The 12160-nt window shown below is 42.3% G+C and overlaps 1 protein-coding gene across 1 annotated transcript; it reads right to left on the bottom strand.

Moving 5' to 3' along the window:
• Positions 1–63: 63 nt before the first annotated feature.
• On the bottom strand, positions 64–11725 carry LOC107298549 (zinc finger protein 420-like; the record flags this gene model as incomplete). The annotated part of the gene is made up of 12 exons (XM_029286563.1): positions 11655–11725; positions 11403–11528; positions 11274–11339; positions 10844–11084; positions 10600–10711; positions 6238–6398; positions 4025–4138; positions 2690–2819; positions 986–1088; positions 371–664; positions 203–325; positions 64–160 (listed from the first exon to the last, which is right to left on the bottom strand). Coding segments are annotated over exons 1-12 (1638 nt in total), but the record flags the coding sequence as incomplete, so codon positions are not given.
• Positions 11726–12160: the final 435 nt, after the last annotated feature.

Genomic DNA, 12160 nt, shown 5'->3' with positions numbered 1-12160 from the left:
GAAGCTCTTTCCACATTCAATGCATTTATAGGGCTTCTCTCCTGTGTGGATCCTTTTATGAACAGTAAGAGACGAATTTTCACTGAAGCTTTTTCCACACTTTGTGCACTTATATGGCTTCTCCCCTGTATGGATCCAGTAATGGGAAGTGAGAGAAGTACTAACAGTGAAGCACTTTCCACACTCCATGCATTTATAGGGCTTCTCTCCTGTGTGAATCCTTTTATGCGTGTAAAGATAACTGTTTGTAGAAAAACTCTTTCCACACTCCATGCATTTATAAGGCTTCTCCCTTGTGTGGGTCCTTTTATGCGTGTAAAGAGAACTGCTTTTAGAAAAACTCTTTCCACATTCCATGCATTTATAAGGCTTCTCTCCTGTGTGAATCCTTTTATGCGTGTGAAGAGAACTGTTTGTAGAAAAACTCTTTCCACATTCCATGCATTTAAAAGGCTTCTCCCCGGTATGTATCGTACTATGGTAAATAAGTAGGCACTTCTTAGTAAAGTTCTTTCCACATTCAATGCATTTATAGGGCTTCTCTCCTGTATGGATCCTTTTATGAACAACAAGAGACGAATTATCACAGAAGCTCTTTCCACACTTTGTGCACTTATATGGCTTCACCCCTGTATGGATCCAGTAATGGGAAGTAAGATAAGTACTAAAAGTGAAGCACTTTCCACACTCCATGCATTTATAGGGCTTCTCTCCTGTGTGGATCCTTTTATGGGAAACAAGACCATTGCTATGAGCAAAGGTCTTTCCACACTCCATGCATTTATAGGGCTTCTCACCTGTGTGGATCCTTTTATGGGAAGTAAGACTACTGTTCTGAGTAAAGGTCTTTCCACACTCCATGCATTTATAGGGGTTCTCACCTGTGTGGATCCTTTTATGGGAAGTAAGATTACTGTTCTGAGTAAAGCTCTTCCCACACTCCATGCATTTATAGGGTTTCTCTCCTGTATGGATCCAGTAATGCGAAGTAAGAGCAGTACTAGAAGTAAAGTTCTTTCCACACTCCATGCATTTATAGGGCTTCTCTCCTGNTCCTTTGGTTTGGGCTTGATAGTATTTATTTACATCTAATTTGTTTATGAATATCTTTATACGTTTTCCAATATATTTGTTTTTTATTTTTCCTTGTTGGGTCACTGGAGCTTTAGTTGGTGCATGAATAGAAGATGAATTGCAGTTATTTGACTGGTTTCTCTCACGGCTTTCTTCTTCCATTAGAACTGTGGTGTTCTTCGTATGGTACCCACGAGTGATCATTTGGAGTAGTTCCCAGGAATGTTCATATTCCTCCTCATTACCTTCACAGGAAAATAAAAATAAACTTTAGGAAAAAAGAGCAAAGAATAGGAAGTTTGAATATAATGAAAAAGAAATTGCTTCAATCTTCTCAGAGAAGCCCTTCAAGAATTTGATCTGGATTTTCTTGATTAAATTTTTGGAAGATAAATCTAGTGTTGTATGGCAAGGGAAAAACCATAGATTAAATTTCAAATTGTCCAAAATTCAAATAAAAGGGGAGGATTTGTTTGGCCCGATTTGAAATTAGACTTTGTAGTCTGCTGTGTCGTTTGGATGAGAAACAGAAGTTGCTCAGAATTAAGAGAATGTTATAACTAGAAGGGCATGGCAGAGGTTTGCATGTCTTGGATCTTTGTGGTATGATAAATTTAGGCTCAATCTAGATTTTAAAACCATAATGTTAGAAATACCACATTGAGAATATAAAACAGATATAAACTTAGGCTGTGTCCCAAAACATCTTAATGACTCTCTCCAGAAAAAAAGCAGGAAAAGACAGTGGATAACATGTCGAGAGCCATTAGAACTTGAGATGCGAGAATACCAAACTAAGTCAAGAATGGCAAAAGGATATAACTGTCAGTACTTTCATATTGTCAGATAGATTCCAGGTAGATGAATGTAACTACAGTGTTCAACAACATAAAGCAGAATTTGAATCTCAGTTGTGTACAAAAGATGTCTAATTGTTAAAATCTCTAAACAGGCTGAAGAATATGAACAGAAAAATATTAAAAAGTAAATAAATGTACCTCAAACTAATATTGGAAATGTAGTCAAGATAAACGATCATTTTGTCGTGCTATGGTGGACTTGTAAAAAAGCTAGAAAAGTTTGAATTCAAAGACATTCAGTGATACAGAGAACTTTAAAGATTAATATCCATCTAATCAGAATAGTTTATGTTGGCACTAATCAACAGTCATTGAAGATTGTTTCGGAATATAACCATAATGAGACTATTATGTGCAAAAAGCTGGAAGGGCTCTACATAAGTAGAATGGTGGAATTGTTGGGGAAGATGATAGAATTCTCAATGATGACTAAATTGACTCTGATTAGGCAAAGGATACTATCTATATTTATTAGTGATTGAAAATCCCTGATGGACTTTTTGCTGAAAAAAAAAATGAACTTGTGATCAAACTTGTGTTTCAAGATTAGAAAGCATAAATTATGTAAAGGAGGAAACAATGATGTAATCTTGGAAAGGAGACACCAATGATAACTTATTTATTACTTTTCTCTTTCTTTTTTTTTAATTTTACCATACTTTTTTCTTCTTCATTAATCACATTACTCTATCTTCTTTATTTCCTCTTCCAAATTTATAGTTTTTATTCTAATAAAATTTCTTGCATATTCTTACCCAAAGAGACCACATTCGTATGATTTTCCAGCATGACTTCCCGATACAGTGCTTTTTGGTCAGCATCCAGCTGAGACCACTCCTCATCGGAGAAATACACAGCCACCTCCTTAAAGGACACAAGACCCTCCTGAATGAGAAGAAAACAGAATAAAAATCAGGAGGATTTTCAAAATCTGTCATATTGTTTAAGTGATTATAAGCAAAGATATACATTTCAGGCCAATCTTATCCATGCTCAAAACTTTCATTAAAGTTGTTTGAGAGGCACCCAGGGATTTACATGGCTGTCATGAATAGACAAAAGACGTGCAAGCCCTGTTTCGGCTGCTCCTCAGATTACAAGGAATCCACTGCTTGTACCCCAACCCAATGGCTAAAGAAGAGAAAGCTACCTTGTGAAGAGCATTTCTCATCCTTTCCAAAGCTGGATTGTTTGGCCCAAAATTCCTGGCACAAATCGGGAGTATTAGAAACTCCTTTAAAGGCTGAAGGGCCTTGATCTGCCCACCCTCTTTGGATTTTAACAGTCTGCTTCATCTTTTAACCTGGTGCCAGTATTTTTCTTATCACTGGCTATAAACAAGGCGTTTTAGAAGCAGTAAGGTCCCAATGTGATTCTTTTAATTATAGAGTAGCCTTGCCCAATTCCATGGCAAAAAATTAATAATAGGATCACTATTCAGCAAACATTAAAACTGTGAAAATTTTATTTTTCATTATTCCTCTCTTACTTGAGTTGGAGTTTCAACCACTCTTTCAGCAACACCATAGAAAGGAGTCAAATTCGTTCTATTCTTCCCTGTGAGGGAGACAGAATATTTAAATTGATAATTAATAAAACAGAAGGAGGCATTCTACAGAAGAGAAGAGGTAGAGAATGTAAGACAGCTGGGACCTCTCTTGGGAATGGGTGGACTTTTGATTACCATCTGAGATGTCCTGAGTTGCAGATTTCTGATAGATCCTCCTGGAAAACAGCTCCTGGGGGGGATTGGATGGATTCCTCTTTCTCATAGGATCTCTGGTCTGCAGAGGGAAAGACTTGAAATAGAAGGCAGGAGAAAAGAAAAATAAATAAGACATCACATGAAGCGGATTCTTGTTCTCTAAAAACAACTTCAATCCCACTATGTTTATCAATGAGCCCAGAATGTACGAAAGGAATAGCTGTCTCTATTCTATCTTGTAGAATGGATAATGGAACAATGTCTTGCAAGAACTAGTGAAACATCTCCACATATTATGAAGCGCAAAGAAGTAGGGAAGGGAGGGGTGAATAATTCAAACACATTCTTTATTCCCTTCTGGACTTCCAAGGTGAAGGTCTCTCACCTGCAATTCGACTTGCTCCTTCTGCTCCTCTGCCTGACTCATGAGGAAGCCTTCCGCCAGGGCCACCGCTTGGGAGCTGGTCTCTGCTCCACACTCTCGCAACCAGTTTTCCATCTGCGAGGGCAGAAGGGCCAGGAGCTACTCCAAAACAACGAGGTCCAACATTTGGGTTTTAGTGTGCTTTTGTAACCTCAGCCATTGATTATAAAAGTTGTGGAGTCGGCTGCAAAGTCCTCGGGGACCTTCAGTCTCCTGATATTGGATGTTTCTGAAGTTCCAGGGCTGAATCTCTGAACAGATGATGGTTTTCTCCTCCAGGATCTTCTGACCAGTTCTTGCCCAGATCGTCCCACCGCTGCCAGGCTCAACAACAGAGGGGCCTTTTCAAGTTTCCTCACTTGCTAACAGTTGTTTCTGCATCCTTTGTCTGCCCTGGAAGGAAATTCCAGATAGGTCAGAGGAATCTTGCGGCTCTCCAAACACCTTTCAATTTATAGGACTATTCCGGTAGCTGCAGGACTGACCACAAAAGCTATCCAGGCTCTTCACCCAAGAGTTAACTTTTTGTTGCTAGGAAGGTTGTTGAGAGGACACTAGTTTCTGCATCTGAGATGGAAAAGAAAATAAATTCAAAGAATGAGAAGGTGGTGGACTTAACCATTGAACAAAATTCATCCTTATGGAAGCGAGTCTTTTTCTGAGCTGGGAAAGGATTGCAATAGCTTTAGCAAAAGCACTTAAGACTTATATACCGCTTCACTGTGCTTTACAGCCCTCTCTAAGCAGTTTTCAGAGTCAGCATATTGCCCCGTACAATCTGGGTCCTCATTTTACCGACCTCGGAAGGATGGAAGGCTGTCTCAACCTTGAGTCAGTGAGAGTTAAAACTGCCGAACTACTGGGAGGTGTCAATCAGCAGAAGTAGCCTACAGTACTGCATTCTAACCTCTGGGTATTTGTGTGTCTGTCTGTCCATCAACTGTGGTGAAAAATATGGTCATAGCTTCCATTAAGACATGGAATATTTTATATTGTAATATAAAATAAATTTTTATATTTGGAGGATTTTCTATTTCTTTTTCCCCCCTTATGTTATTTGAGCTATAGATAGACAGATAGATAGATAGACAGACAGACAGACAACCTTTATTGTAATTTTTTAGTGTGGGCACACTGGCACATATACCCTACACTGAAGGTTCATAAAGATGCCAGAAGTCAAGGAGCTTAAGAAACGGGAATGGAATACAGAATTTTTACACATGTTTCTTGTGCTTCATAGCAAGCCATTTAGTCATGAGACATTCATTAAGGATGTTCCCCACTCTTGTCTTTAAGATAAATAGAAAGACAGATAACTTTTATTGCCATTTTTTACTGTGGGCCCAATGGCACACATTAAAAATGAAATTCTGTTGCTTGCTCTCAAAAGTGTACACGTACATAACACACATATGAACATGCTATATACAACATATGTATATACCTACACCCTTACATATAAATATTAATCATTGTCCATCTTGAATACATAGTGGAAGGAGGAGGCTTGAGAATTCACGAGATTAATACTGTATGGGACTGTATATTTGTATGTCTGCAAATAACTGGAGCCATATAGAAAATGAGGAAGTTCCAGAAATGGCTTATCGCAAGAAAGAAAAGTTTACCTTTTGTCAGGTGTCTTAGTGAGGAAAAGGAAGAGGACCCCTAACATGGAATAATAGTGAGTGAAATGATCCTGGGAAGGAACAACATTCTAACGATGCCAGGAAGGTTGAGTTCACATCAAATGAAATGCCAAGGAAATGACCTTGGCTTAGGATGCTCAATTCCTGTTTTTCAGCGCTGTTTTTTGGGGAACAAAGTCACACTATAACACAAAGGCTGCTTCACACAATTTGCCCTGACCCCAAACTGGTTAACTAACTGTACAGGAAAATTTTACATGAAACGCAGGGCTTGAAACAACACACATGAAAATAATGTTCACCCACCCTCTTAAGCCTGGAGGATCTGATCCTAGTTTATTCTTTTCTCCAGGAGGATTTCCGGAAATCCTTCCCCTCCCCCATGCAGTGACTCTCCCAAGAAATGGGGGGGGGAAAGCCCCCTCCCTTCTAGCGACCCCCATTTCTTTCCTTTGCTCCTCCCTCCGCCTGGTCAGAGCATGAGAAAGGGCGGCAGGGGAACATGGGACCGCGGACTCCCACCCCGGGGGAAGACTTGGCCCGTCTCCACGCTCGCCTCCAGCGCGGGACCCCTTTGCACGGGAAGAGACGCCACTCACAGAACTCGGGAGTCTCATTGGGATCGGCGTCCCGGCAAGCCTTCCCAGCAGCCTCTGCGCCTCCCGTAAAGGGCCCGATCCAGGCTCACAGAAGGGAGAGGAAGCAGAAAAAGCCTCAACCCTCTTCCGACGACCGCCCAAGTCAACACGTGACATGTACTAAGTGGAAAAGCGCCGAGCATGCTCAGTTCCCTCCTGCTGCTGAGCGCGCCCCCTGGTGGACTCGGCGCGAAGTGTCAGGATTCCCCGAAAGGGCGGGAAAGAGGAGCTTCTGTAGGGGGAGGGCAGGGATGATGGGCATGGGAGTAGTAGTAAAGGCGTCGGCGTCTCCAGAGCCGGCAGCTTCTCCTTCTTCCTGTCCAGGAACCGTCTGTAGACATGGAGAGCAATCTCCCTTGAGGATTTGTACTCGCTTCCCTCAAGAACAACTGTCCTGAAAGCTCTGCAGAGATGGGAGAAACCTCAAAAAGGCCCAAATTCTGTCAGAAACGGCCAGGCGCTCAGAAGATGAGGACCAGGAGCTTCTCTGGGAAACACAAGTTGTGTGTTGCAGTTGTTACGAACTCCAGCCTGAAGGGGAGTCAGATGGGACACAGGCAGGGAAGCCGCAACTGGGAAAATGGAGATTTTTCCTGTGTTTCTGGTTCTCTGGTTCTTTATCCGCAGCTGCCCCTGTCCAAGTCTTGGCTTCGGCTGCCTCAGCATCACCCGGATGGCTAAACGGCTGCTCGTGCCCAAGGAAAGGATGCTGAGGTCCAAGAAAAAGCCACCCCAAAGTGGGGGGAAAGCTGAACCTGGTGTATATTCCAGAAATTTTACCTCACAAGGAGGCTCCTTGGAGGAGAAATGAAGGGGGGGAAATGGTGTCTCATCTGTGACTGCAGAAAAGATGGAACTGCAAAAGGGTGGAAAGCAAAGATGGAATAGAGAATATAACATTAAAACACCACGAGGGACAAAAAAGAAAAGGAAATATGAGGAGGAAATTTAAGACCTTTGTAGATGTCATTGACCCGTTGCAGCCCGGGTCTCAAGAGGAGGAAGAGTTGGAGCCCAGACCAATGGAAGGGGATGGAGCAGTCCCTATGGCCCATGAGGAATGGCCTGGGGACGAGGCAATCCCTAGGGCCTCCAAAGAGTAGGCAGGGAGGAAGAGAGGGTGAGGGCTGACCGAGCAAGGGGGAAGATGGAAAGGGCAGGCAGCGGAGCCGAGGAGCTCCAGAGACAAGCAAATGCCTCCCCTGCCTGAGCGTGGAGAATGGAGAGGAGGCAGAGTCAGCACAGGGCAAACCGACTATGCAGGCAGAGGGCACCCTGCCCCTCCTCATAAGGCTCACCTGGAGAGTAGCATTTAAACACTTGTCAAGTGTTTTTGATTGCACTCCTCTGGCTTTGACTGACCTTTTGCTTTGCTTCAAGGACTATCCTTCTCTTGCCCTAGCCTTGAAGACTTTGGAACTGCTTTTGCCTTGGACTCACCTTGTTTTATGGGCTGTTGTTTGTCTTGCCCCAGCCCTGAAGACTTTGCCTTTGAAACTACCATTGTCTTATGCCTGGACCTTTCCTTTGTGTGCCCTGAGAATTACCCTTGTCTTATTCCTGGACTTTTGCCTTGCAGACTTGCCAGGTAACCTATGGGCTGTTGTTGTTGGGACTGAGGGTGGAGCCTTACTGATTGGTGGAGGGCCATTTGTTGAACCATTCCCAAGAGAAATAAAGAACTGTCTAGAGCAGACATGTCAAACTCGTGACGTCACGTGACGTCGTGCAACATATCAGGATGGTTTTGCCATTGCCGGCAATGGGATGGGCGTCGTCCAGCCCGCGGGCCTGCAGTTTTGACACCCCTGGTCTAGAGGTTTCCATAACCGTGACCATCTGGGTCATAACAGTAATAACACTATTACTACTAATAATAATAATAGTTGGAAGGGACCTTGGAGGCCTTCTAGTCCAGCCCCCTGCTCTGGCAGGAAACCCTATACCAGACATGTCAAACACAAGGCCCGGGGGCCGGATGCGGCCCGCAAAGTGGTTTCATGTGGCCCGCGAAGCCATCCTGGAAACAGTGAGGGAACAGCCCCTGCTGCCTTGGCCCTGGCCCAGGCTGGTCGGGAGCCAATGTACAATTTTGTGGTGGGCATCCATGCTGAAACGCATTCAGTCTTAGCTCCACAAGGCCCTCTAGAAACAGCGAGGAACCAGCCCTTGCCGTGTCGGCCCCGCCCCCTGGGTGTCACCCTTTGTGAGGAATGAAGAAATGGCCCATGCCTTGGCGCTTGCCCCGGTCCCACCCCCTTCTGCCAGAGACCCTCAGATCTGTCCCACTCCTGCCCAGGCCCCCACAGGCACCCTTGACGAGAACAATGTAGAGCTGGCCATGCCCACCCAGTAGGGCACACCCACTCCATCCACGCCCAGCCAGTAGGCTGCACCCACCCTGGCCACCCCACCCCGAGGGCAACCATAATGCTGATGCGGCCCTCAATGAAATTGAGTTTGACACCCCTGCCCTATACCATTGCAGACAAACAATTGTCCAGTCTCTTCTTATTGTTCTGTCAGGAAATTTCTCCTTAGTTCTAGGTTGCTTCTCTGATTAGTTTCCATGCATTCATCCAGCTTTCCCCTTCTGCAAAACACTCCAGAGAAAGGGGAGCGGGGGCTGCAGCTGTTGTATATAGAACCATTGATGTACATTTTCATTTACATTAAATGTAGAGTTTTTCTTAGCCCTCATCTCACCACAGAAAGGTAAAATATCGTCTAATGCTCAGAAAGTCTTTTGAGCATACATTTCAGGGGCTTCTCGTCATTCTGGCTCATTTTTGTGGAGAGGAACTCTTCATCCTGAAAATTTCTTCATCCTGAAATTAATATCTATATGATTATTCTCTCACATCATGATAGGATTTTTGACCGAAAAAAGTTCCCTGCTTCTGTATTCAAACTGGATGACTTAGGTCTCTGTTTTTCACACTGGACAGTTCCAGAGGAAGTTCACATTCTCATTTCTGCTATAGAGGAAGAAAGATTTAAAGTTTTATCTTGAAGAGATGCATGAGGGAGATGCAGCTCCTTCTCCTTCTTGCAGAAGCAACACCTATTAATATCTGCCTGATCATATCCCTCACAGAGAAATCATTTTCCTGCTCAATACTGGGATACATTCTCAAGTGAGCCCCTTGACCAAACTGAATACACTGAGGTAGAGATTGTAAACCCAATGGGGTTTTTGTACCATTAAGTATAAGTTAGCACAGGGGTATCAAACTGTCGGCCCACGGGCCGGTTTCATCATACCGGAGCCGCACCCACCCGATTGCTGGCAATGGCAAAAAAGGTCCAATACGTCACGCGACGTCACATGACGTCGCGAGTTTGACATGCCTGAGTTAGCAGATCTGATGTTACATTGTTACCAGACGTTTCCTTTTTGAACATTCTTATAATTTAACACATATCCCAATACGTTTCCGGTTTCAACATCTTACAATTCATTATATAACTTCTACTGACAGCTATACAAAGCGTTAGGTGCAAAACAATAGCTACTTAAAATGCTCTATTCATAAAGTATCTTCTTTAGCATCACATTTACTTTGTCCTTTATATTTAGCTATAGGTTCTGCAAGTATTTCCTGATTTATGCCTTCCCCATAGTATGCCTGAAATGATATTTTGTTAACTAAGCCCTATGCTTACTCTCCAAAATTAACTTTCATTGGGGATTTATGCTTTATTATGATCCAGTCAAAAATAGGATAAACATGAAGAAACAAGATGTTCTCTTATTTATGTGAAATGGGATCACTGACCTTCAAATGACAGTAGCTAGAAAAATCCACTGTTTATAATGAAAACACCGCATGCCTAGCATTTGGTTTCCATCTGTATATTCATCTATCTTGGGCTTCACCTTGTGTTGGTCAGATTCAAAAAAAACCTTTCCTAATTCAGTAAATGTAATTAGAAAATGCATATATTTCAACAACTAAGCGTAACAGTGAAACAGAATTATATGGAACATTTGACCATTGGTCCCCTTGAAGATTTTTTCTTATTTCACACATATAGAGCTTCTACACTGTGTGGGTCATTTTATGGTAGTTAAGATAACTGTTCAAAATAAAACATTTTCCACACGTCAAGCATTTATAAGGCTTCTCCCTTATGTGGATCCTTTTATGCATGTAAAGAGAACTGTTTGTAGAAAAACTCTTTCCACATTCCATGCATTTATAAGGCTTTTCTCCTGTGTGGATCCTTTTATGGGTAGTAAGACTGCTGCTCTGAATAAAGTTCTTTCCGCATTCCATGCATTTATAGGGTTTCTCCCCGGTATGTATCCTACTATGGTAAATAAGTTGGCAGTTCTTAGTAAAGCTCTTTCCACACTCCATGCATTTATGTGGCTTTTCCCCTGTGTGGATCTTTTTATGGAAAATAAGGTCACTGCTCTTAGGGAAGCTCTTTCCACAATCAATGCATTTATAGGGCTTCTCTCCTGTGTGGATCCTTTTATGAACAGTAAGAGATGAATTTTCACAGAAGCTCTTTCCACACTTTGTGCACTTATATGGCTTCTCCCCTGTATGGATCCAGTAATGGGAAGTGAGAGAAGTACTAAAAGTGAAGCACTTTCCACACTCTATGCATTTATAGGGCTTCTCTCCTGTGTGAATCCTTTTATGCGTGTAAAGAGAACTGTTTGTAGAAAAACTCTTTCCACATTCCATGCATTTATAAGGCTTCTCCCTTGTGTGGGTCCTTTCATGTGTGTAAAGAAAACTATTTCTAGAAAAACTCTTTCCACATTCCATGCATTTATAAGGCTTTTCTCCTGTGTGGATCCTTTTATGGTAAGTAAGACCGCTGCTCTGACTAAAGTTCTTTCCACATTCCATGCATTTATAGGGCTTCTCCCGTGTATGGATCCTTTTATGGATATTAAGATACCTGTTCATAGAAAAACTCTTTCCACATTCCATGCATTTAAAAGGCTTCTCCCCGGTATGTATCCTACTATGGTAAATAAGTTGGCAGTTCTTAGTAAAGCTCTTTCCACACTCCATGCATTTATGTGGCTTTTCCCCTGTGTGGATCTTTTTATGAAAACTAAGGTCACCGCTCTTAGTGAAGCACTTTCCGCACTCCATGCATTTATAGGGCTTCTCTCCTGTGTGAATCCTTTTATGGGAAACAAGATCATTGCTATGAGCAAAGGCCTTTCCACACTCCATGTATTTATAGGGCTTCTCACCTGTGTGGATCCTTTTATGGGAAGTAAGACTACTGTTCTGAGTAAAGCTCTTCCCACAATCCATGCATTTATAGGGCTTCTCTCCTGTATGGATCCAGTAATGCGAAGTAAGAGCAGTACTAGAAGTAAAGTTCTTTCCACACTCCATGCATTTATAGGGCTTCTCTCCTGTGTGGGTCTTTTTTTGAGATGTACGGAACCCATTTCTATGAGAAAGAGACAAGGTCCATTTGTAATTTTTTCCATTGTCTCTACATATATAATCTTCTCCTTTGGNTCCTTTGGTTTGGGCTTGATAGTATTTATTTACATCTAATTTGTTTATGAATATCTTTATACGTTTTCCAATATATTTGTTTTTTATTTTTCCTTGTTGGGTCACTGGAGCTTTAGTTGGTGCATGAATAGAAGATGAATTGCAGTTATTTGACTGGTTTCTCTCACGGCTTTCTTCTTCCATTAGAACTGTGGTGTTCATCGTATGGTACCCACGAGTGATCATTTGGAGTAGTTCCCAGGATTCTTCATATTCCTCCTCATTACCTTCATAGGAAAATAAAAACAAACTTTAGGGGAAAAGAGC

Source organism: Protobothrops mucrosquamatus, unplaced genomic scaffold (genome assembly GCF_001527695.2).
Source record: "Protobothrops mucrosquamatus isolate PMUCROS unplaced genomic scaffold, P.Mucros_1.0 scaffold4075, whole genome shotgun sequence".
Taxonomy (NCBI): domain Eukaryota; kingdom Metazoa; phylum Chordata; class Lepidosauria; order Squamata; family Viperidae; genus Protobothrops; species Protobothrops mucrosquamatus.
This window is presented reverse-complemented; position numbering and strand designations above follow the sequence as displayed.